Source organism: Ambystoma mexicanum, chromosome 3p, assembly GCF_040938575.1.
Source record: "Ambystoma mexicanum isolate Mex_15411 chromosome 3p, UKY_AmexF1_1, whole genome shotgun sequence".
NCBI classification, from domain to species: Eukaryota; Metazoa; Chordata; class Amphibia; order Caudata; family Ambystomatidae; genus Ambystoma; species Ambystoma mexicanum.
The window spans coordinates 774360382-774387334 of record NC_090925.1 but is presented as its reverse complement, the minus strand read 5'-3'; the positions used below and the strand labels follow the sequence as shown (position 1 = coordinate 774387334).

Genomic DNA, 26953 nt, shown 5'->3' with positions numbered 1-26953 from the left:
GAAGTGAAGATGCTGAAGGAGGTGAGAGGATGCCCCTTGCAGAACCAGTGAGACAACATCAATCTATTTATTGTCAGGGCAAAGTGGGTGGTGGGTCATGCACGCGAGGGAACCTGGAGGAGGATAGATGGCAGTCAGCGGAGGGCTAGAGACAAGGCCTACCAAGAGATCCACAGGAACAAGGGCGTAACAGCACAATGAGGAGGAGAAATAGAGAGGGTGGTTGCGATCTCAGGAAAACTGGGAGGTGGACAAGCACTTCAACAAGCACCTGTTACCTTCTGGGCCAAGCTCCCCCCTGAGAAACCGTGTGGTACCACCTCAACTGAAGCCTAGAACTAAACAGGCGTGCCAGTGACCTCTGAGCAGTGGGACCCAGTCTGTGATCACCACAAGAAGGCCACTGACTCACCAAGACATCAAGAACTGGAGCATTATTATTCAATAGATTGTGAACGACACGCGGGAGAGACCCAGAAATAATCTTGAAGAAACATTTTTGCATTGAGACCCCTTTTTGCCATTCTGGCCTTTTTGAGTTGCCAAACCTTGTATACAGTCCCAAAAACCCCTCTGGAACAAACCTCTAAGGTTTGTCATTTGTAGAGTCCACTTTGCTTTGTGATAGGGGGCCTCATGTGCCTCTGGTTTTGCATGCTTTGGGCGTGGAACCTAGGCTATCTTCGGTGGTGTAATGTTCTGTTGTTTGGTGTCTGTTCGGAGGGATATTTAGATTGCTGTTGGTAAGTGGCTAAGTTGGTCTACCACACTGTGTTCGAGCATAGACGTTGAGAATGATTACTGTGGAGAAGTTGTTGGAGTGCCTCAACTGTACACTTCCATTCAAAGTGTCCAAGGCGATGTCTTGATCGGTGCGCCACTTAAGCAGTATCCCGGGTGAGGTGCTTGCAAGGGGAGGTCTTAAAACGTCCTGGTCTAGGCTGACAGAACTGGCACTGAGCAGCACGCAACAACAGGTTTTGAGTGAGGGATTGGGGGGAGAGGCAAAAAGGGGAGCATGCAGTGGAGGATACTCGGTAGACAACGAATGAGAATGATTGCCAAGGAGTGTAGAGAGTAGGGGTGCTGAGACGGCACAATCTAGGTAGGAGGTGTAATATTTCACAGCTGTTCTTACAAGTTGTCTTTGGGCATCACAACGCCGTAGAGCAATAGCTTCATTGGGCTTCAGGGAGAATAGCACCAACACTATGGGCCTCATTACCACCCTGGCGGTCCCGTAAAGAAGGGTGCCGGTACGGGACCAGCACCCTTCTTTACGGGAGCGCCTATTACGAGGTTCCCTTTGCAGGACCCGGAACAGACGTCTGGTAAAACCAGACGTCGTTTCCGGGTCCCGCGAGGGGAAGAGGGAGCTAATAACAGGCCATTTGTAATGTGCCCGTTATTACCTCCCTTCCCATTCCTATTGAGCCCTATGGAGGCTCAAATGGGAATGGGGAATGGTTCCTTCAAGGAGGAATTACCGGGTCCTCCAGTATTGGAATGACCCGGTAATTCCCCATTGAAGGAATCCGGTATTGGAGCCCGGTATAGAGGCAGACATGGCACTAATAGCACCATGGCTACCTCCATACTCGTAATGAGGCCCTATGTTATCTAGTGTACAATCAGCATATCACTGTGGCACAAATATTACCTATTGGAATCAGGGCTCAAAGCCCAGGAGCAAAAACGCTGCTGTGGCTTTTGGTTTGAAATCAGGTTGACAACTGATGGCATGCTTTGGCCAGTTTAGGTGTGCTACTAGTAATCGCATAGTGAAAGGGATGTCAGCAGAGAAATATAGCAGCCCGGCAAAGTGAAGTCCCTTGCCAGTATATTGATAGTGATGGCGGAGGAGCATGATATAATAGTGCTGGGGCAGCCATCCTGGTGCTCTGTTTACGCAAGTATTACACTCTCCCTGTGTCATTCCTCTTTCTCTCCTCTCTTTCTCCATGTTCCTCCCGTGTCGCTCTCTCTCTGTCCCCTTCTTATCTGTGAACTTCTCAATCTCCCACTCTTGCTTTACTTTCTCTCTTGTTTCCCCTGCCTCTGCACCTGCCAAAGGGTTACCTGTGCCTGCAGGAAGCTGTCGCTTTCGTGGGAGATGTCAACATATTTTGATCGGTCAAAAGTGATCTCAGCTGCACTGATCAGGGAGAGTTTCTTAGCGGAGCCCTGAGGGAAAAACACAAAGAGAAAGGTTAGCTTACAGGACCAGTGCAGTCCACAGCAAGGACTGAAGGCATCTATGAGACGAGGCGCGCAACATCATCAGGAACACAGCTCACAGCTCTAGCATAATCAGACTCTTATCTGGCATTGCATTTTACCCTTTGAAGCTATAACAAAGTGGTAAGATCGCTCTAGTCACAACGGAGTGCATTATTTTGTTTAGGGTTCAAATAGACTACACCCATGTCCCTGTGCAACACAGGCCCCAGACACAAGTTGAGAGCTCACCTGGGGTATCCACCCGTTACCGACATCACCTTCAATAATGAATCTCAGCTCTACATCCTTCTGGAGAAGAGACACCTCGCACTGAACCTTCCGGCAGGCAAGCATGGCACAGTCCTGATGGTGGGCAAGAAAGACACTGATCACTGAGCTATCACCACAGGATGACCTTGGCGAGCAATGACTCCAGTAATCTCAACATGTCATGACTCTAACAATCACACGGCGCCGAAAAGATATTGACTCCTACAATCCAGTTGTTTCCACAGTCCCACAACACCCACAATCCCAACACAGCTCCCACACACTCATAGATCACACAATACCGTGACTCCCACAATCACACAATTAGACAGTGCTCCTTCTTTCACAACTCCATCCATTCCACAATCTTCAATCTAACACAAAACCATAGCTCCAACAATTCTATGCCTTCCACAGCTCAATCCACCCTCAATAGAACCCTCCCACAATTCCAGGACTACCAGTCCCAATAGCTCTCATGAGTCCACATTTCCCGCTATGCCAGGTTTCTCTCAAGCCCACACCTTTCACAATTGCATGCCTCCCAATGCCCCATAACTTCTAGAGTCCCCTGTCTCCCATATTCGTAGAGCTCCAACTGTTTAAGCTCACCCACAATTCAACAGATCCCCAAAACCAAAACCTCCATACCATCTATAATTTCTCGACAGTTTGAAGGCTCCCACAATGCTACGCTGCCACTTTCCAATGGATCACATAATTACAGAGTTGCCACAATCCCCCAACTTCCACAATCCCATGACGCCCACAGGTTTCAGCGTTTACACTGTCTACAAACTGCAAACCTACGCAGCCCACAATCCAACAAAGCTCACAATCCAAAAACTCCCATCATTGCATTGCTCCAATCATCCCACAACAAGAGTTTCCGATTGATGGTTGGAGCAGTTACATCAGAAATCCATGACTGGTTGTGCCATTACAATGCAGGGCCTTATACTTAGTCCCTCAACAACAATTCCACTTTATGCAATCCTCTTCCATGCTCTATGCGGGCTATTTCCTCCCATCTCCTCTTTCGTCAAGTACTGAAAGCTCATCTCTTTTAGATGGTCTTATTTTTTCTCTTCCTGCATAAGTAGGGCCAAGATGCCTTTGGGCAAATGCCCCACTTTATTTGTCATGTTAATATAACAATAGGATTTCACATGTGACTTTCAATAGTAAAAGTGGGGTTGTCCCAAATTCATGGAGATTTCCTATTGTACGCATTTTTGCTTGGATTTCTCCAGTCAGTGGTGTTCTTTAAAATAATATGCAGTGGATTGTAACATTTGAACACCTTTGGGTAAAAGAGAAACTCCCTTTGAGGAAAGGTTACACTTTGCTGTGAAGTTTCCTTTTATGATCTAATCGGTCTCCTGAGGCTCGCTGTCAGGCTGCTTCCTTATTGAACCACTGAAACAGTCATACACAAGACAGCATAATCAGTGCGATACTGGGCTGCCCGGTGGGAGAATCCTAGTGCCTGGAAGCCTTATGCATCAATGATGCTTCGCTGTGGTCACCAGACTCTTAGGTCATGATGGAAAGAAAAATCCAAGAGTTGAACCTCAAACGGCCCCTGTGGTAAGCCTATAGCAGACACCCAGAAAGCCCTTGTTCTGGGTTTGAGGCATGATTGAGGTTGTAATGCTGTGTTCTGAGGGATTACAGTTCTGGCTTTGGACTGCATTGCAGCACCAAAACCTTGACCATTGAATAGTGATAGATGCCCCATATATCCTTGAATCACCCTTGCCATGTAGTCTTAACTGGTTTCATGGCTGCCTTCGACACAGTAGGCCATTTTTCTCTCTTCACTACACATGCTAGTTGCATGGTACATTCAGAGATTAGTCCTCTCGTGATCCGCCTCCAAAATCACCCAGATGGAAGCCTCTAGCTTTATCCCGTAGTCCTTCTGTGTTACGTATAGTTACCTATAATCACCAAATTATATATATGGACCATTCTTGGAGTCCTACATCAAAACAAAGATATCAGCCCAAAGCAAAATGCTGATGGCACACATTTAATTGGAAGATTTCCTGCCCCAAAGATAACCATACACTAAATGTCCAATGAACCGCTGCCCAATTCTGCATGCCCTCTAATTTTAATCCAAACAGTGAGGCCCCCTGTTACAGAAAATACACAGATGCGTAATCATAGCTTTATGACATTAACCTGCATGGCTTCAACCTCAACCACAGCCTCAAGCAAACTCCATCACATTCATCAATGACTCGCTATACTTCTTCAATCACATTCAGAGAAAATCCAACATTGGGCCTCATCAGGGGTTGGGCAGTATCCAGGCGCCAATTGCTCTGGGATACCGCCCAACGCTATTAGCGTTACCGCAACTCGGCCTGGCGTAATTTGTGCCAGATCCCGAGTTTCAGTGGTGATTAGCAGACAGCCTAGCCATGTTTGAAGGAATCTGCCCAACCTCATGGCAAGCACCCGTAAAGCTGGAAATACGAAAAGAGATGCTAACGCCCCTGGACCGCCCTATCACGTCTTATCAGCTAAGTGGCCGCTTTAAGTGCATTGAGGAAAGTCGTAAAGACTCTCCAAAATGTTTCCACGTGAATGAACTGATAGCAGCAGAATCTCTTGGGCTATAACCCTTGCGATAAAGAACTATGGACCTGCCCTGCGGACCCCCGTCCCCACGCTCAACTCATGATCTTTGAATACTCACATTACCCCACCTGTCTACTCTACAGCTGATGTTATGTTTTATGTTTCATCTGTCCCCCCTCAACCCCATTCACAAGTGAAGGACATGGCCTCATTACAAGTATGGCGGAGCAGGAAAGAATTGGTGGTAACGGAATTACCGCCACTTTTACCACTCCCCCATGTTACAGGTATGGTCCTGTAGTTGAGGATATACCTCCAGCAAATTGCTGGAGGTAAATCCTCCAACTCTCCACCGAATAATCAGAAAAATTGGCGGAATTAAAAAGCCCTGTAGAGTCCTATGGACTCGAAGAAATTGGGGATTTACACTGTCACCACCACTTGTAATCCGGCCGTAATTCTGCTGGACCAAGTGGTGGTAACGGTATTTCAGTTTGGTGGTATTTCTGTGTGGATTTACCGCCCAGATACCACCAAACTCGTAATGAGGCCTAGTGTCACCAAGCTGAGGGCTTGGTGCACCCTTCAAAATCCCACACGTCGAAAACATATGCGTGGCCATCTGATATGGGCAGGCCTGCTCCCTCGAACCTAATCATGGCATGTGGGCCTTCAGAAAGTGAACATGTGTCTTATTTGGGGAGGATGTGAAGATGCTATGTTTAGTGTAAGAGCTCATGCTGATGGCCCTCCAGGCTGGAATACTGCTCAGCCCCACAGGGACATGTCAGTGTTCAAACCATACCTATCTGGCTACCTGCCAGGTAACATACATGTATGTTTATACACTTCCTGGAAACATGCTCATAAGCAACGGTATTGTCATGCCCCTTCGCATTAATCAGATGAACAGCGAGCACAAAATGACGATTCTATTTAAAGAAACACACATACATTCAGGCTGCAGATACAGATTTAAAAAAATGACACTTCGATGCATAAATTCAGTAATGAATTATCGTGAGCGAGAAAAAGACACAGAAGAAGAAACTCCCTAATCTTGAAGTCCTACACGACTGCAGTGCCCAATGTTTAAGCTTAAGTTATACGAAAAGTTGTATGACTGTGCTGATATGAAATTATTGTATCCGCTTAAGAAGACACCCCTTCAGTCAAGAATGTATTCATTTACTGTAAGTTGACGTGCGCTTTAAAATGCATTGTGAATAGGAAAGGAAATATATCATTTGCTCGTGCATACGCAGCTATTGAGCTCTAAATGGGCCTACCTGATGTGCAGCTGCACCAAACAAACGGACACCTACTGCTCTGCCTGCAGAGACTCTGAGGGCCTCAATGGCGGTAAATGAAATGCAGAGAATACCTCCGTCGCATGTAGTGAAATGAGGCACACTAACTGATGCCATGCAAGCAGTATTGCTAAAATCTGCTTCCCCTAAAACATGGGCACCGCACGTGATAACTACCAGCAACATGGCGTCATTCATAAAACAGGAGAAACACTGCAATGTATCAGGAAATACCATTTCCGGGCGCCGAACCTTGGCAAGTACACGGGAAAGGACAGCAGGTGGCGACCTTTCTCTGGAAAGTGAATCCGTTCTGAATCTGGACAACTATTTGCCATCCATAAAAAAAACAGTGGCACGCAGAACTCTGGGGATGCTGCGGGTGGCATGGATGGTGATGGGTGGCAATGCAAGCCACAATTCATCCAACTGACAGTCCTAGCAGAGAAAGTGGCCAAAGTGGCACCCAAGTGCGTAGGTAACCTCATGGCACCACAACAGCTCCGGGCAAGCATGCTGACCTGTGGGAAAGTGTGAGAGCCGTGTCCATGTACTCCCAGAGTATATAGGAGGGCCACAAGCGATGGGACTCCTTGAAGAATCGAGTATGCAGACTCCTGGTAGAGCACGGCAAAGAATGCCTGGCCAAGGGTGGCAGGGCTCTACCTGCCCACTTCCTGCATCACTGTGAGGTGAAGGCTCTTTTGGTCATGGACATCACAGGAGTGACAGGGCCAGGGGACGCTGAAGTTGAAACAGGTTCCCATGTTGTGAGTCCCCAATGGTGAACATATGGAAGGGGTTTATAGTCAATGCATCGAAAATGATGCATCAACATTCCAACGCATCGAAAAAGATGTATTGACTATAAAAGCGCCGACAGGGACATATTTTACAAGTAAAAGTGCCTTTCCATCGAAACCAGTCCATCGAATATATAAATAGACTGGTTTCAACGGAAATGCATTTTTACATGTAAAAGATAGCATTTTTTTGTAACGTTAAAACGTTACATGGAGCTATCCAGTGCTGAAATGTCGGCACTGGCCAACTCCATCTAACGTTTAATGTTTCGCGCAGGGTGAATGGTTCTAGGAGTGGGCTGAGATACGCTTTTCTTATGGCTAAGGTTGCCGGGCAGCTTATCAGCAGGTGTTAAACTGATTCAATTGTAGTGGTATCCTCGCAAAGTCTGCAAACGGATGTCTGCGATATTCCCCTTAGTGCTCGAATTTCATTGGTAGGGAGGAGGCTTAACCTGGCCCTTAGGAATGTTTGTCTCAATGTTTTATTCGGGGACCTCTTGATGACTTGTTCTGTTTCATTACGTTTTTTGCTGTGCAATGGCAGGTGAGTAAGTAATTTGTTGAAGTCTGCCTGGTCCTGGGTTTCAATCAAGTCACCTTGGTCCATTTTTTTTCTTGATTTTTGTTGGATTTAGAAATGGTTCCTCCTCGTTGGATGCAATTTGTTCCAGTTGGTATTTTTTCTTTGCTGCCCAGGCTGATAGCATTTTGCAACCTCCTTTTTGCAGTTCTTGATTTATCAAGTTGTATTGAGGTGCTGAGTCTGGGGTGATCACTTTCCTATATAGCGCCATTTCTTCGACTCCATGGCTGCTTTCAATGACAGTAGGCCTAGTTCTCGTCTGATTGCTGGAATAGCAGTTGACTTTGGGAAGCGCAACACCTCTCGCCAAAAGTAGCCTTACAGCTTTGACTAGGTGCCCGATGGAATTGTCGGTAGGGATTTTCTTCCATATGTCAGCGATGGGGCCACTTTAGCGTTGTAGAACTTTAACACCGGGAACAGTGAGAACCGGCCAAACTTTCTATCCATAACGCCGGCTTGGGAGGTGAGTTTTCGAGTATTTTCCCATAAATGGCTCTGCATTTATGGCTCTGTCAAACATTACCCCTAGGTATTTGAAATCTTTGACTACTTCAATTTCTATGTTTACGAGGTTCCATTGGTAGATTTATTTTCTTGTTGCTGTTTTTTGCGAGAGCCATTATTTTGTTTTTTTATGTTTATCTCAAGGTTGTTTTTTGAGATGTAACTTGCTAAATTGTTCATTTGGCGTTGTAAGCCAATCGGGGTCTGATCTAGAAGGATAATGTCATAGGTGTAGAGGAGCCTAGGAATCAGGGACTCTCTTACTTTTGGTGGAAAAGTTCTAATCACTTTGCCTGAGTCTTTATAGTTACTGAGGAAGGCAGTGAAATGGCCGGTGCGAGGGGGCAACCTTGTTTTACTCCTCTGTTGATTGAGATTTCTTCTGACATGGCGCCTTTGTGGTTCACTTTACTCTCATTGTGGTTGCCGAATTGAGTGCTATAATTGGCTCCAGGATTTGATTCAGACAATTCCAGCTCGCGAGTTTGGACCACAGCAGAAATCGATCGATCTTGTCTTTGTGTTGATCTCGTAGTCACTTTTTATGATGCACAGCAACATAATATTAACCGCTGTTCCAGTATTTTTCGTGAAACCAGCTTGAAGTGGGTCGGTGCCAGGAGAAGTTTTTGCCCAGTGTTGGAAACTTTCCAATAGTAGTGAGCCGTATATTTTCCTGATTTTGTCCAGCAACGCTATTGGGCGGAAGTTGCAAGGGTCGGATCTGCCCCCTTTTTTACAAATTGGTACAACTATTGCAGAGGTCCAAGATCTTGGTATTGACTTTGTTTGGTGTGATTCTTTTTGTGACCAGGCTGATGAATGAAGCACATTCGGCTGGATGGTTTTTTAAGTCGAAATGTGTTACCCCATCCAGGCCTGGGGCTCTTGAAGATTTTGGCTTTTGAATTGCTCTTTCAATGTTGTCCCTGTTTGAGAGGTGAGTAGTACGAGAGAGCTTGTAAGGCGTGTGTACCTGGGCAGGGGTTTGAAATAAAGTGGTGAAATGTGTCTTCCATCTTTCCTCGCTCACTGTGTTTGGTAGCGTGGAGCTTTGTTGCTTGTCAGTCGTTTTTATAAGAGACCAAAATTCTCTAGAATTTCTTCCTGCGACCTTCCTTAACATCTCCTCTGAGTCATGTTGTTAGAGTGTTATTCGATATAATTTGACCCAGGATGCATACTTCTTTGACTCCTCTAAGAACTTTTTTTTAAGTGGAGCTGATTTGGCTTTAAAGGCTTGACGCTTTAATTTTTGTAAGTCTCTGCATTTCTCCACAAGCAATTTATCATAGAGATGAGTGGTTGACTGTATGAATCATTGATGCTTTAAGGACCAACCTGGTATGGTATCAGTAATGGCTGGTAGTCAATTTGTGGTGGTCCCGTGTTGTTGCTTCGAGAGAGCTTAGTTTTGTACTTTGATGTGAGTTCTTCTATTCTTTCAACTGTTAATCTCAACCGGTTTCCTTGGTTTGTGGGTTCGACTTTGTCATCCATTGTTGGATTTAACGGTCTTGGAGAAGCCCATGTTATTTGGAGAATATTGTGATCGCTGGTGTCAGATCTTATTATCTCGAAAGATGTCACAAGTTTGAGCAGAGCCTCCGAGACAAAAATGTAGTCGATGATTGCCTTTTGGCTACTTTTTTCCCATGTGGGAATTTGAGGTGTTTTGGGGGCAATCTGTTCGGTGTTATGGAAGTTTCTCAAGTCCATTAGTTTCTGCCATTGTTGGCCTCGGGGATCACCCCGGAATTTTAGATTACACGTTGAGGAAGAGTATTTTGGTCTCGGCATTTGACATTTAAGTCGCCACAGATGGCTATTAGCCAGACTTCAAAGTTGACATATATCCTGTCAATTTCTGATTCTAATAACCTTAGAAATCTCTTGTCCGTGGTAACGTTTGGGTTCCAGTATGTCGTGATTATGAAGATTAAAGTTTCCTGGGTTTCTCCCGTCATTTAATCATGTCGGTCCCATTTCACCAAGACTGATAAGTGGCTTTGTGAGAAGGACAGCTGTTTTTGAATCGACAGCCCGCTACCTGAGCAAACTGCAATCAGGATACCTGCAGATGGACGGCCTAGCATGCCCCTTGTCGCCGGCGATGCATCTAGTGCGCATCTGTCCATTGATGGAGTGGTTGTCAGTTAGGTCTCTTGGAGCGCTAAGATGTCGAAGTCTCCCAGGTTGGTTCCACCTGTTTTTGTCAGGTACTTGTAGCCACAGGTATTTCACGAGGCCATTTTTAATGTTGTTGCGGTTAGTTTGGTTCCCGCTGTGCTCCTCAGACTTTTCTTCTTGTCTTGTCTCAACGCTAGTTGCTATTTATTTACTGTTGATGATGCTGATTTCGGCAGCAATGCCCAAAGCTGTTTGACTGGGGCGAATGATAAAACTTTTTGCTGAGTTTTTTTCAGGCGATCTTTTCGTTTCTGTTTCTTTCCCGCATTTGCTGTCACTTAGCTTGGTTGGTCCTTTTCTGGGTTGTTGTCCGAGTTTGTGGGTTGTCTCCGTGGAGTGCTTAACTGGACTCCTGCTTCTGTGCTGTTGGTTTTGGAAGCTTTGGTGGTCGTTTTGTTTAATTTTATACTCTGCTGCCTGACCAGTGGTTCAGTTCGGTTTTGGACCTGTAGTGTACCCTGTGTGATCTCGCTGGTTTTTGTGCTGATTGCTGATTGGTATTAGGTGTTTTTGGTGTGAGCTCTGTTAGGAGGTATCCTCTTTATGAGTAAATCATCTAGCGTCTCCTTAGTCGGTGTAGCTAATGTAGGCTATTTTATGTGTAGGTAAGCTTTTGCTTTCTGAGCTTTATGGTAAGGCTCCACAAGGGTGATGTCGTCTGGTCTTAGATGTTTGAGATCTCTGATGTTTCTTAGGATCTTCATGACTGTTCCGCAATTTAAAGTTAGCACTTACGAGTTTTTGGGGATTTGTTATAACTTGAACATTTTTGTCGAGACCAGCTTTTTTGTTCATGGTTGAGGGTCTGATTGTTTGGTAGACCAGGTCGAGATCCTTTGACGACGATAAGGGGAAAGTTGCTAATTTTTGTGGCCTATTATTTTAGGCTCTTCGTCCCTTGCTGTGTGGTTTCTTTCCGGCAAGTGGTTGGCATAGCTATTTCTTCTGTCTGCAGTTTTGGTTGCTGGTCTTGTTTCTGATCAAGACTGTTGAGAGAATTGACCTGTTTCTTGTTTTTTGGTGCGGACTGGTCATCTCTGAGTTCTTGTCCTTTCGCATGATTGTGGTGAAGCCGTGAGTGAACTATTCTTCTGCATCTTTTAGGTGCAGGTTTTTTTCCAGTTATCCAGGATAGTTCAGGCTCGTTTTCAGATACTTTCCTGCTCACCCCTTTTTCAGGTGTAAGTTTTATCTGCCATGAAATCTTCCACTGTTCTTGGAGATTCCTGTACATGAGATTGAGGAAGCCTTTGAGAGGTTTGGGTGAACTGTCTTTGTTGATGATTTCACAATGTCGAGTCATTTTTTTTGTATTTCTTTAAAAATATTTTTAATGCCATTTCTTCAAACTTAAACATCGGGACACAACACAGTCCCACCATCCCCTCCCTCCCACCCCCTCCCTCTCCTCCAGTTAATGTCCATGTATTGTCTTTGCAACCCTTGGAAGTGTTCATTTTAAGCTGTAAACATATCAAGAATGCGGATGTTGTGTGGGCACCATTGCAGAATATAATCGCTTTGTAGGAAGTCTATGGTGTCTCCCCAATCTGTGGTGAACTTCTGTCTGTCTCCTTGAAGGTTATAGGTGATCCTCTCCATGGCTACGTAGTTCCAGATCCTCCTGAGCCATTCTTGTGTTGGTGGGGGGGTCTTCTGTTTCCATTTTTGCACAATGGCTAGCCATGCTGCTATTAGGAAGCCCATAAAGTTCAGTTTTTGAGTTTTCGTAAGGGACTTATCTCGGGGGGCCCACATACCACACAGCCATATCTCCTCTCCTAAATTGGCCGCGCCCTCGAAGATTTTCTGCATCTGTGCTTTCACTTCCGTCCAGAATTGTTGCAGTACTATACAGTCCCACCAGATGTGTCTCCAGGTTCCCAAGGAGTCACATCCCCTCCAGCATTTCCCTTGCGTTGTTGGGAACATTTTGTGAATTCTCTCCGGCGTGTAGTGCCATTGGACCATGACTTTCGTCCAGGCTTCCCGCGTTTGAACTGCACATGTCCAATTTGGGATTATTAGCCAGAGGTATGTCCACTGGTCCCGATCAATTTGTTTCCCTAGGGTTACTTCCCACTTTTTCATGTACTGCCACTTGATGTTTTCTTCTTGGGCGTTTATAAATTTGTAGAGTGCGGAAACACATTTTTCCCCCCCGTTTGGGTCAACATATATGTTTCAAATGGGGTGAGGTCCCTTGTCCATGCTGTTGTTATTCTTGGTGTTGAAAGCCAGTGGTGGAGCTGCTCCTATTGGTATCTATCCCTTTCCGTGAGGCCCAGCAGCTCCTGGCAATCTGAAAAGGTTCTGATCTGTTGGTTTTCTATCATATCGCCCACATCTGTGCAGTCAGCCTCGTGCCATTTCCTGAAGGATCCTTTCACCAGTCTGTGGGGGGAAGTCTGGATTGTCGAAAAGTGGCATGAAGGGGGCGGGATCCTTCGTTAGGATTTCCTTCTTGGTTGCTATGTTCCATATTTCCATGGTGGTGTTCATAACTTCGCTAAGTTTGATGTTGTGATGTCTGTGCTCGGGTCTCCTCCATAGAAGGTGGCGCAGATTTGATCTTGCGACGGCTCTGTCCTGTGCCTCCCACCACTTTTCTGAGTTGTCTGTGATCCATTCATGTAGGACCCACAGTTGTGCCGCCTCGTAGTATTTTTTGAAGTGGGGGAGCGCCATTCCTCCATCTGATTTATGTGCAGAAAGCACCTGTTGGGACATGTCATTTTTTATTTTGAGTCCTATCTAGGGAAATAGTCTGGTTTTGAGTGCTCCCAAACATGTTCATTTTTTTAGTTGGTTTGCCTGAGATTTCAAGATGATCAGTTGGGGTCAGAGGGACTATCTGAAGTGGACTGTTTTTTTTGCTGATCCAATAACAATACATGCTTGATCTGCTTGTTTTAATTTATGTACAGAAGCGCGTTTTGACCCTTCCGATTTACTTTTTTTTGTTTGGAGATCTTGTTGAATACTTGCAAATCTGTAGAGTGGAGGACAGGGAAGTGGGTCTTTTTGCATTGCCATACTTGATTGTTGATTGTTGGACCAACTGGGGGCATGCGCTTGCTGTGCACAGCTATTTTCTGTTGATAGTGATAAGACGTCTCTTTCCTTGTGTTCTCTTGCTTTGGCGGTGGCAAAGCCTTCCAGATAGATCAGTTTAGTGTGCATCAGTGCGAAAAGGGTCATATGGTCCTTTAACGTGTCATTTATGGCCTTGTACAGTTTCCCAAAAGGCGCTAGGGTGATCGTGACCACCAACATTATTGACATCATGTCTGTTTTTTTTGCTGGAGTTTCTTTAGGTGGTGATTCACTTTGGCAGTGGTTTCTAGCGGGTGTGGATTGAACCGACTCGTATGTTTGTCTATCAAGTGACTGGTTATGTGAGGGTCGTTTATCTTTGCGTGGCTGAGATGAGAGGGCCCTTCTCACGGACCTTGGCCTTTTTGGTATCTGCCAGTCTTCTTCAACCTCGAAGCAGGGAGGTAGGTGAGGTAGGTCGTCGCCTTTGTGCTGATCTGCTCTGGGGTTGAGGGGAAGAGTATTGGGAAGAGTCACCTTTTTCTGGGCCTCCAATTGGTGAGCTGGTGAGGCTGGTGAGATGTCCTTAGGAGGTAGTATGGTTTCACTAGAAGGTAGAAAATCTTCAGGATTTTCTGTTGATTTTTCAATGTTCATGTTTGAAGCCGTTTTTGGGTCCAATTTTCGTTTCTTTTTTGGTGATGACTTTTGTGCAGGATCTTCATGGTGCGGCGATGATGAAAAGGACCCAGAAAGATTATTGTTTTATGTTTTCGCAAGTTTTGGGTGCTGTTTTGCGAGATTTAGGGGCAGGCGGGGGATCCATTAAAACTTCCAGGATCTCGTTGTTCGTCAATTCTGCAAGAACGTCATGTTTTCTTTTCCCCTGTCTTGAAAAGAAGTCCTTTAAAGAATTGCCGAATGTTGTTTTTAGCAGAGATTCATTTTTTGGGTCTGGTTTATCTTTTTTTATTTTTATTGTTTTTAATTGTCCTCTGGCCTTTTTTGTGGATTTTTCTGAGGAAATGTTTGTTGGGGGTGCTCTTTGGGTCCGTGTTGTAGAATTGGCTGCTCTTTTATTCTTTAGGCGAGGTAGTTGTTTACTAACCAGGTTTTTTTCCCCATCACACTTAGTGTGCATTTCGAGGTTTCACCCGTTAGTATATTTTGTATGGAGGCTGTTTTATGTGACTTTTCAAGTTCCTCTAGGGGCACTCCTGCGTCCATAGACTTCTCCGCTGTAAGGGGAGGGGGAGAGTGAGTGCCATGCTGATCTGGTGGTTGGAGACGCTGAGATTTCAGCGATTTGGGCTGCATATACCAGCATGTCGACTGCCACGGGCGTGGGCAGCCTGGCTGGTGCTTGTGCATTTCGTGATTCTGGTGAGTCTTGGGGGAGTGGCCTCGACTCGGGCTCTGTTTCGCAGAGGTTCTCAGACGACCCAGGATGTTTCTTCTGTCGACGTGGGTCCAGCGGCTCCCCTTGGTGTGAGTCGTCTCACCTGCAGAGGGGCACTCTTTCTGCTCAGCCAAGGTAGGTGAACCTTCAGTTGATTCTAATTCTCCTTCTCTTCCAAATGGGTTGGTGTTTTGTGTTGTGCCTCGGGCCTCACGTTTGCCAGCAGGAGCGGTCTCCCCCACAGTCCATCCTTCGACCGACTGCACTGGGTCGCTTCCAGCCAGTAGCTGACTTGGTGAGGCCATGGCAGCCGTTGTGTCTGTTTGCTCCCAGTCTAGGAGCTTCACTTTTGGGTAGTATAGATTGCTCTTTTCATGTTTCTCCATACTTTTTTGCGGAGCTGGGTGATTCGATTCTCGGTGTGCTTCTGATAGTAGGTCCTCATTTGCATTTTTCACTGGGGGATTAGCGTGGCGGAGTTGCCTGCCTGGCACACTCAATATGTCCTGATGAGGTACAGCCGATCGAGAGTTTTGTAGGCCTGCCGTCAGGCGTGATCTGGTGGGTTTCCTGAGAGCTCAGGATCACAATATGAGTGCGTTGTCCGTGAACTCCTCAGGCGTCTTTTCTCTGCGTCTTCTGCCTTATTCCTCTGTTTCACAGGGATGTGTTGTGGAGGTGTTTGTGGAACGTCCGGGTCCATTTGCTTGCAGCCTTTCAGCCCTGACAAGGACTGCTAAGACTGCTCCACCTCTGCTCGAGCTCCGCGACTGCTCTGCGGTATCAGGTACAATTTATGGGTCCTCCCACAAAATAGCAGCAACAGGAGGTAGACTGGAACACATAGGCAGGGTGAGCTGAAAAGACTGCTCCACCTCTGCTTGAGCCCCGCACCCGCTCTGCGGTATCAGGTACAATTTATGGGTCCTCCCACAAAATAGCAGCAACAGTAGATAGGTACATGCCTATCCTTCCATAGGTATCTGGGCAATCCATCTAATACTAATGCATGTGTCCAGTCATAATGTCGAACCAATAATGTCGAATTACAAAAATGTCGAAAACAAAAAGTCGAAAACAAAAATGTCGAATTTTTTTTTTTGGTTGCTTTTTTTTTTCGAAATGGGGGGGTCCCCCCCCCAACCCCCCTTTTTTAATTTTTTTTTTGTTTTACCCCTTTTTTTTTACCCCCGGAGCCCAAAAAAAATATATAAATAAAAAAAATAAAAATTCGACATTTTTGTTTTCGACTTTTTGGATTCGACATTTTTGTAATTCGACATTATTGGTTCGACATTATGACTGGACACATGCATTAGTATTAGATGGATTGCCCAGATACCTATGGAAGGATAGGCATGTACCTGTCCTTTACTAATAGTCCTGTGTAACAAACTCTGTAGTCTGAACAACACTAATGGGAGCTCAATATGGAAGTCATGTCTGCAGATGGCTGTGAGATGGGAAAGCACTTCTCAGTCGAATGGAAAATTCACTTAATTGGGGCAGAAAAGGATCAAGTGTTTCTCACAGAACCCACAAATACACACAAGGGCCCATAAACAAGCAAACAGCCACAACATGGACAAACTCCATGATCACCTGACTAGACAGCCCAGACATGCAAGTCAGTGAGGTTACATATCTGACATCTGTTACAAATAGATCCAGTGGATGCTTGCATCATTTCAACAGTGTACAGTAATGCCACTAAACCCTGGACTCTATTATTTCCAAAAGAAGACTCCCCCAGTGATCAAGAGGGATAATCCTTGTTCCAACGCACCCTGAATGCAAGAGCACCTGTTGGGAATTGTACCTCCAGAACCATCATCACCTCTACCGGGAACCATAACCACCACCACCAAAAAGCCCTCGGGGCACGGTAAAATCAAACTCCAGGTTACTATGAGTCACATATAAATAGTTTAAAATATTGCTAGACAGATTGTTATTATTATTGGTGTTACCCCAAATGGGACTACGACTTACATGGATGAGGATGGTGGAAAGCCTTTCACATATGTAGTGCCTCCTTAATGAACAAATCCAGATCCAATGTAACTACTTTATCTTCTGCTCTAAGACAGTATGATAGGGCTGGCTTAAATTGACGATTCCCTCTGTTGCTTAGGATTGGTTTTAATGTCCTCTGTCATATCCCAGTATAGGCTCTGCCGAAGAATAAAAAATGCCCAATGGCTTCCAGGGTATCCATACAAAAGGGAAACATCTTTGACTCCGACTTCATGCCTTCCCGGAATCCCCTTGCAGTATACAATAGAAAATAATTAAATCTGAAGCGTGTTATATAAAAGCGATCTCTTCTACTAGGGCACCACTCCAAACACAGCTGTAAAGTCAAAGTAGAAAATGCCATACGGATTCTATAGCTCCTATCACACTCCTTAATCATTTGTCTTTCTTCATAGATTTTCAATATCCTTGCCTTGGCCTTCATCCTGCAAGACCGATCTATTGATTCTGGCTGATGGAACCGGAGGCTTGCATTTATGAAGCTCAGGGAAGAACTAACACGAACTAGCCATCTGGTATTTCTCCCGTTGTTACTTCCCGTTATATGACTAATCATCTGTCTTGACAGACTAGCACTGGGATTTGCCCATGTGGAGAGCCACATCAACAATGGGACGGCGATGTAGCTATCGTCAATATAGCTCATATCCGGTTCCACATGGACAGAATATGTTCGTGCCCCTTGCGGAGTGCAAGAAGGTTCCAATAAAACCTGTTTTTTATGTGTTGTAATAGAATCGCTGCCCGGGTTCCCCATATCTCGTCTCAATAGAACCCAATGGCATTATACACTTGCTTCAAAATATCAATGGGTGGGGTTCCTATGCCCTTAGCAAACTGGGAGATGCCAACTATTGCCTGTTTCATGAAGATAGATTTCTTACAAATGTGTTCTTTTTTTGTATATGTTTTAGTCACCAATGCGACTTCTCACATTAAACAAAGCAAATAATTCATTTAACATACTATGCTCATATTGCACAAAAGTAATAAACTACTAATTATTAACAAAATCAGATAAAAATTAACTCTCTCAAGAAATTAACTACTTCCCATGTCAGAAAACTTTCATGTCCAAAGCTCATTCTTTCCTAGAATGACTGAGTCCCCCGACCACCAATCATTATCCACAAATCATGAGAACTTCTTTACCCTTAGGTCCCAGTTGCCCCGACAGACCATCATAATGTATCTAAGGGTTTGGATACATAAAGTCCCACACCATGTACATAAATTATCAGCGTATTGCTCTCTGTGCCTTACAAAGAGGATTTTCCTTTGTTGGTAAAAGATTGAGATGAAATCTGAGAAGCTCAGATCTACACCTGGAGTTAGGAAAGCGCCTCAAATAACTTAATAGGAACCCTTTGGGTTTATCAAATAGAAATAATGATTGAGATAATCTAGAGCTTTGCATCTCAGTATTTGTTCTTACTCAATCTGTTCTTTTCAGGCGTGCTTTAACGTAAATGGGGTTTCTTATCAGGACGATTTCGTCACAGTACCCCAAGATATAAAGGGCATGTATTCTAAGACCACAAAGGAACTGATTGGCACTCACTAACAACATGTCTTTTAGATCTTCATATAATGAATGCCGCCAGGGTACTAGAATCAGCCTATACAATGTGAAGGACTGAAGACCCAATTCATACCTTAAACAGGACATTGGCAAGCTCTGAGGGAGAGTAAGGGCTAGTTTCCATAGCTTGTCCTCCATTCTTGCCCAATCCAACATTTTTATTGTTGGATTGATGTCTAGGCCATAGATGAGGGAGGGAATGACCTTACCGATAAAAAACTTAAAAAAGGTTGCAGTGAAAACTTACAGTAAACATAGTTAATCTTCTTCATTTGACACCCCAGTTGGATAGGTTTGCCTTCCATAGTTGACCTTACGTGAGCATGCGATGGGAAAGACTTCAGTTTCAAACCCAGATATAAAACTCCATTGGCCACCGATATTGTCTGGCCAGATAGTCTCCAACTAAAGGTTGTCCAAGATATTAGGGTCTGAAACAAGAACCGCCCCCAATCCTGGGTGCTCATTTACACCAGAAATTGACAGCTGCTGATTATCGTTGATAGAAAGTACTTGAGCTCAATGAGCAGATTTTTGGGCTTTCACAGTGGATTTGACCTGGCTCCTCAATAATTCGCCCAACGGCACTGAGTCATCTAATTTAGGAGCCCTCAAATCATCATCCGGCAGCCCACTTCTTAGATTATAAATGCAGCACATATTCATAAGCTTTGTTGAGGGTTAAGCACTATGCAGATTCTAGCTGGAAAATGGATTAAATTGGCTCAAAGGTCCAAAGTGTAGAGGAGCAGCCGAATGCCTCTGCAGGAAGTCCCGCCCCCACTGCCTGTATTTTGGAAACCAGAAATTGCGCCATGTTTGACACCAGTAGTTGTGAGCATACCACAACAAGTATTCGAGAAGAGGTATCTACTAAGAAAACCTTATCTGATGTACCCCCGAAGAGATGATAATCTCCTGGAAGAAGTCCCCGAAGGAATATGAAGACGAAAGGAAGAGAAGCTGGAGATGTCACAAAAAGTGAGTGTGACGCACTGAGAAGATTAGCTGATGGAGAAAATGTATAGACCTTATGGGATCTGATGACGAAATAAGGAAATGAGTAAACCTTCATGTGCGAAATAAAGACTGCACGTGTGAAGAGCACTGCAGAAAATGCAAGCCATTTAATAACTGTACAGATGCAGCAACGCAAGTAGACTAAGTAATCATAAAGGCTGGCAATACGTAGTGAATAGACTGCAGGTGGTGCCACAAACTTTAGTAAATTCAAACCCATGGAGAAAGAAGGATCGAGAGCTGTGCGTGTCGCAGCAAGAAAAATAGCTAAGAATCATGGAAAGACCGAGAAGGGCTGTCTGTCATGGTGTCAAAGTGTCAGAAATAAGGGGTGGGGGCTGAAAAGACGTGTCAAGTGCTGAAAACTACATTTCCCAGTAGGCATTGGGATATTATGTAGTTCCGCCTGCGCGCCGTTTATCAGCTGCAGGCAATCTCAGGGCAGGCTTATAACCGCCAACTGCCAGCGCTCCAGTGCAGTTGATTGATGAGTATGGAGCACGGGCGGCGGCGGTGGAGCGGCATGCAAACGCTGTAATATTTTTCGTAGCGTTGCAGTTGGGCTCCAAAGATCTGGATGGAGCCATGCAGGAGAATGCCTGGGTCGCGGAGGTGAGAATGAAGGCGGCCAGGCTCATTGCAGCATTTCTTCAGTCCCGGATGACCCCACGAGGCATCCGAGCCCTCAGTTAAGTATTGCCTCTACAAATCTGTGTGCATTTATGTTAAGCTGCCCAGCCTGGGTCGTGACAGTGAGCGGAGGCGACAAGATACAACTCGCTGCATATCTTCGGGCTCGGACGGATGTATTTAAGAGGCGTTCGAGCTGTGAGTTACGTGTTGTGGATCAAAGCAAAACATTATATGTAAAAGACACAGTATTGCTAGTTATCTTGGTTGTGTGAGATATGAAGTCTTGAGGCGCCACTAAGTCTGGATATTCAATGCATATTGTGGGTTTCACCCACATGGTGGTGCAATCTGATATTCTGGTTTAGCAACAACACTTATTTATACAAGCTTTCCCTATTGCCCAGTGCATTGCCACCTTTCATGCTTGCTGGTTGTGGAGAATAATTCATGTTACATGTATTGAAGGATGTTCATTTTTTGTGGCTTAAGCTTGCCTGTCAGGGCTCTATGTCTATGTTTATGTCATTACAGGGAATTCCCTTGTTTGTGCAATGCTGCTTATGTCATTCTGTGTAATAGGAGCAGGGGGTTGGAGATTTGTTAATCAAGTTATGACATTTAACTTGTGTATGTTTTGTGGTTAGTAAGTGTGCTGAATATGCAATGTTTTGGGACATGATATAAGCATCAGGTATTAGGATAATAGGGTTTACGGTGCTTATTAGAAACAATATCATAGGTCAGGCAGGAGATTTTCAGGTGTGAGATATTATTAGTTTACAGTGTTGAGGTGTATGTTTTTCTCCCCTACCTTTCCTTTGTCATTCCATCCCCTTTCCCTAACTCCGTCTTGCCCCCATTGGCGCCACGTGGTCTCCTGTATTGGTTAAACATCCAGGTACCCGTGCCAACCACGATGAGAGGGTCGATTCATTCGGCTTCTGTGGTTCGGGAGAGAGGATTGATACCCTCATCCCTTATGAATTATTGACAGAAACAACTGCCCCCGGATTTTGGGATTATTGAACCACCCAGGCCAAATGGAGAACCCTCCCTCATTAGCGGATGTATTAAAAGCATTACAAGAAATTCAAGTGGAACTAGTACAGGTTAGGCAGGAATCGGTCACTCTGAAAACCCAAGTGCAGGGGTTAGTAGCTCAAGGGACCCCTTTGGAGGCAGCAGGTTCATCTTCAGGAAGTGCCACCGGTATCTCCCCGACTGTGATAGTCCAACATCCGAGTAGTGTGCCTCTGGCGGCACCTGAAAGATTTTCAGGGGACCCCAAAAAATGTATGATGTTTCTGACACAGTGTAGATTACATTTTTTGTGTAAACCATCAGCCTTTGAAACGATTCAGGCTAGGACAGCATTTGTTGTATCCTATTTAACAGGAGATGCTGCAGCATGGGTAATGCCTTTGGTGCAGAAAGATGCCCCGTTATTATACCACTGGGACAACTTCCTGGAGGAGTTTGGTCGATTGTTTGATCGCCGGGAAGTTTAATTAGCACAAGATAAAGAATTATTGGCTTTGAAGCAGGGTACACGTGATTTGGTTTCGTATATAACCCAATTCAATAGATTGGTAATTGAAACAGATTGGCCAGAAAATAAACAGAAGGTGTTGTTTTATCAAGGATTAAGAGAAGAGTTGAAGGACGCCATGGCTCAGGTAGAACCACAGCCCAGTACATGTACTGCCATGATTGATTTGGCATTAAGTTTGGATCATCGCATGAATGAGCGTAAGGGAGACAGAAAGAAACCGGAGGTGGTACCCTTTGTAAAATTGGATAGGGGAAAAATAAACAGCAATAATGAAGGAGAACCTATGCAGATTGGAGGAGTGAGGGGTCCGTTATCAGCATCAGAGAAGCAGAAACGGAAGGCGAACAATTTGTGTTTATATTGTGGGCAGCCAGGGCATTATATTAGGACTTGTCCAAACACTCCCAGGAAGGCTACAGGTGGAGAGAGGAACAAGGGAGAGTCGGGAAAAGGATTGGGTCGGCCTTGGGGGGAACTCAGGTGTCGGACCCAGTGGAAGGAAGGTTCCCCACTTGGGTAGCAAATACTACACACAAGGGTATTTCCCATTTGTACATTTTGGTAACTTTATTTTTTGCATGTACGAAAAACAAATGGTGTCAGCTATGGTGGACTCGGGGGCAACAGGAGATTTCATGGATATTAGTTTGGCTCAAAGCCTGGGTTTACCATTGAGAGAGAAGACACAAGTGGAAGGTGTGCAGTCAGTGGATGGTTCACCTTTGATTTCAGGTCCCATTTGTTAGCAAACTCAACCTCTAAGAATGATGTGTGGGCCCGGACATGTAGAAGAGATTGTACTGGATTTAATAGCTGCACCTCAGTTTGGACTAATTTTAGGTATTCCTTGGTTAACTCAACATAACCCGAGAATTGATTGGGTTTCTAGAGAAGTTTTTTTTGAAGGGCAGGAATGTATGGGTCATATGGAGGAAGAGTTCGGAGCGGCCGCGTGTTCCCCTTTGTTCACGCTACGAGCCGCGTGCATGGAAGCACCAGGCAAGATGGCCCCCGTCACCATGGAAGCAGGATCAACAAAATATGCCCAGGAAATCACCGCCGCGGGCCCGTGTCCCGATTCGCTACCTCGCCCCGCCCGCCCCTCCTGCTTTATATGGAGGGGGAGAGGGCCGAGAGGCGAAGCCAAGCAGCGAAGGCCGTAAGCAAAGGCCTCCGGTGCTCTTTGCAGCTCCGCTGCGTTCAAGAAGCATCCTCGACCAGCTGAGCGCTGAATCAGCTGTTATCCCCCAGTTCGGAGCGGCCGCGTGTTCCCCTTTGTTCACGCTACAAGCCGCGTGCATGGAAGCACCAGGCAAGATGGCCCCCGTCACCATGGAAGCAGGATCAACAAAATATGCCCAGGAATTCACCGCCGCGGGCCCGTGTCCCGATTCGCTGCCTCGCCCCGCCCGCCCTGCCCTCCTGCTTCATATGGAGGGGGAGAGGTCCGAGAGGCGAAGCCGAGCAGCGAAGGCCGTAAGCAAAGGCCTCCGGTGCTCTTTGCAGCTCTGCTGCGTTCAAGAAGCATCCTCGACCAGCTCAGCGCTGAATCAGCTGTTATCCCCCAGTTCGGAGCGGCCGCGTGTTACCCTTTGTTCACGCTACGAGCCGCGTGCATGGAAGCACCAGGCAAGATGGCCCCCGTCACCATGGAAGCAGGATCAACAAAATATGCCCAGGAAATCACCGCCGCGGGCCCGTGTCCCGATTCGCTACCTCGCCCCGCCCGCCCCTCCTGCTTTATATGGAGGGGGAGAGGGCCGAGAGGCGAAGCCAAGCAGCGAAGGCCGTAAGCAAAGGCCTCCGGTGCTCTTTGCAGCTCCGCTGCGTTCAAGAAGCATCCTCGACCAGCTGAGCGCTGAATCAGCTGTTATCCCCCAGTTCGGAGCGGCCGCGTGTTCCCCTTTGTTCACGCTACAAGCCGCGTGCATGGAAGCACCAGGCAAGATGGCCCCCGTCACCATGGAAGCAGGATCAACAAAATATGCCCAGGAATTCACCGCCGTGGGCCCGTGTCCCGATTCGCTGCCTCGCCCCGCCCGCCCTGCCCTCCTGCTTCATATGGAGGGGGAGAGGTCCGAGAGGCGAAGCCGAGCAGCGAAGGCCGTAAGCAAAGGCCTCCGGTGCTCTTTGCAGCTCTGCTGCGTTCAAGAAGCATCCTCGACCAGCTGAGCGCTGAATCAGCTGTTATCCCCCAGTTCGGAGCGGCCGCGTGTTACCCTTTGTTCACGCTACGAGCCGCGTGCATGGAAGCACCAGGCAAGATGGCCCCCGTCACCATGGAAGCAGGATCAACAAAATATGCCCAGGAAATCACTGCCGCGGGCCCGTGTCCCGATTCGCTGCCTCGCCCCGCCCGCCCCTCCCCTCCTGCTTCATATGGAGGGGGAGAGGGCCGAGAGGCAAAGCCGAGCAGCGAAGGCCGTAAGCAAAGGCCTCCGGTGCTCTTTGCAGCTCTTCGCTGCTCGCCTGTCGTCTGCCCAATGCCCATGCGGCACCTACAAGGTAAGAAGCACCACCCAAGCAAGCTTCTCTCCAATCCATGTGCCTCTTTAAGGCTCCGCAGATTGCGTGCACGTACTTTTGAAGCCGCCTTCAGCTCACATCCCACCCCTACGAGCACCCGCAATACACGGCTATGCTCAGGGACTCTGCAACCCTCTATATCTGCTGTTAAGGCCAGGCTCCCACGCATAGCCTCAAAGACCTTATCCACTACTAGTTGCACCAACACAGCAACCGACAAAGTACTTTACCCGCCACACAATTTTCCTACCCCCCTAACTAATGTAAAGGATCATGTGTCCACCACCACCCCCAGTGTAAAATCTGTGATATGCAAATCTTCTACCACCATTTTGAATGCTATTGTGCCAAATGCTATGCCACAGGTGTCCACCACTTCTGAAAATGAGCCCCCCAGTGTAAAATCTGTGATATGCAAATCTTGTACCACCATTTTGAATGTTATTGTGCCAAATGCTATGCCACAGGTGTCCACCACCTCTGAAAATGAGCCCCCCAGTGTAAAATCTGTGATATGCAAATCTTCTACCACCATTTTGAATGCTATTGTGCCAAAGGCTATGCCACAGGTGTCCACCACCTCTGAAAATGAGCCCCCCAGTGCAGAATCTATGTTGGCCACCTCCCCCGACACTCTCAATGCACCTAGCCCTTCCACACCACCCTCTCCCATCACAACCCCCCCCCCACAGCCACTACTGAACCCCACCTGAAATGCGCCATGATTAACGCTAGATCCATCAATGCCCACGCTCTAGACATCCACAACCTCCTAACCTCCCAAGACCTAGATCTACTCATGATCTCAGAAACTTGGCTACATGAGGCCTCCGGCCCTGCACTCTCACTCGCACTGCTCCCTGGTTACTCCATCACTAGACAAGACCGCCTCTCCAAAGGCGGAGGTGTAGCAATCATCGCCAAGGACTACCTCCCAGTCAGAAAGGTAGAGAAATCCCCTAACAACAACAGCGACTACCACCAAGTCAAAATAACTCTCTCCCCCACTGCACAATTACTGTGCACACTGTATACCGCCCACCAGGCCCAGCAGGAGACTTTCAAGCTTCTCTCATCCACCTCCTATCTGACAACCTCAAAAAACAATCTAAAGCCATTCTCCTAGGGGATGTCAACCTAGGGCTCCAGGATAGTAAGGACGTAGCAGCAAAATCCCTTGACTCTGCCCTCAAGGCCCTAGGCTACAAGAACACCATACTTAGCCCAACTCACACCCAGGGTAGAACGCTTGACTGGATAGCGCAGCACAACTGTCCACTCATCATCACAGGAAACACTCCCACCCCATGGTCTGACCACCACATCGTCACTTTTAGCATCCTCACCACTTGCTCCCCAGCTACCCCTTCACCCCAACCTCTCCCTCCCTGCCTCGCCAGAAGCTCCCGCCAACTCACCAAGGAGAGATTACTACCCTTCCTCCAAGGTCCAGCCTTCAGACCACCTTTCTCTTCAGACCCTGAAACACTCGCATCAACTTATGACACTGCCATCAAAGCAGCTATCAACGCCATTGCCCCGCTCAAACCTCGCAAATCCAAACCCACTACCCACTCCAACTCCTGATTCTCACCCGACCTCCTCTCACTCCGCAACGAAAAAAAAGCCGCACACAGTGGCAAAAGTCCCATTCCGAAAAAGATAAGACAGTCTTTAAATCCCTCTCCACCAAATACAAAAAGGCAATCACCCAAGCCCAGGCCAAATCCTTTGAATCCAGAATCTCGGAAGCCCAATCTAGCACTAAAGAAATATTTGCCATTTTTAGAGAGCTCGAGACACCCACTCCCGCCCCCCAGAATTTCACCAAAGACAAAGACTGGTGTGACGAAATACAAAAGGCCATGCAATCCAAACTTAGCCTCCTCAAAAACAAAATACTAGCCACTAAACAAGCCCTTCCGAACAAGCACATCCCAGTCCCACTGCCTGCCCCTGATCCCCCCTTACCCTTCTCCTTCAAACCCATTCAGGAAGAAGACATCATCAACATAATGAGGAACATCAAACCTTCTAACTGCAAAGGTGATGCATGCCCAGCCTCCATTATCAAAGACTGCACGGAAACACTAGCTCCCTTCCTAACATCCTTTGTAAATGCCTCCTTTTCCACAGGGAAAGTCCCTGCCTCCCTCAAGGAAGCGTGGGTCCGCCCTCTTCTAAAAAAGCCATCGCTCGATCCCACCTCCCCCAACAACTACAGACCCATCACCACTGTCCCCTTCCTCCTTAAAATACTGGACAAAGCAGCCTACCTGCAGGTCCAACACTTCATTGAAGAGAACAAACTCCTTGGACTCCGACAATCTGGCTTCCGCCCCAGACACGGAACTGAAACAGCCCTACTGGACCTGAAAAATAAGATGGACGATGCAAGAGACATGGGTAAACCAGCTCTTTTCCTACTCCTCGACCTCTCAGCGGCATTTGATCTCGTTGATCATAGCGTCCTATGCCACCATCTCTCCAACACTGCCAAATTCTCCCCTGAAGCCACAGCGTGGATCACCTCCTTCCTACAAGACAGAACCATGCAAGTTTTCTCGGACCTAGCCGCAGCTTCACCAACCATCATACTCTGTGGGGTGCCCCAAGGCTCCTGCCTCTCCCCCACGCTATACAACATCTTTACACGCCCCCTCTTCCTCATCCTCGACGCCATGGGCATC

At 46.6% G+C, this 26953-nt stretch overlaps 1 protein-coding gene across 2 annotated transcripts in view; it reads right to left on the bottom strand.

Moving 5' to 3' along the window:
- LOC138580852 (integrin alpha-D-like) overlaps nucleotides 1–26953 on the bottom strand; it is a 750488-nt gene that overhangs the window by 12169 nt on the left and 711366 nt on the right. For both annotated transcript variants that reach the window (XM_069651726.1, XM_069651727.1), the window contains 2 exons: nucleotides 2470–2583; nucleotides 2080–2184 (listed from right to left, as the gene is read on the bottom strand). In XM_069651726.1, the coding sequence (XP_069507827.1) occupies nucleotides 2080–2184; nucleotides 2470–2583 (219 nt within the window). The remainder of the gene's footprint in view (nucleotides 1–2079; nucleotides 2185–2469; nucleotides 2584–26953) is intronic.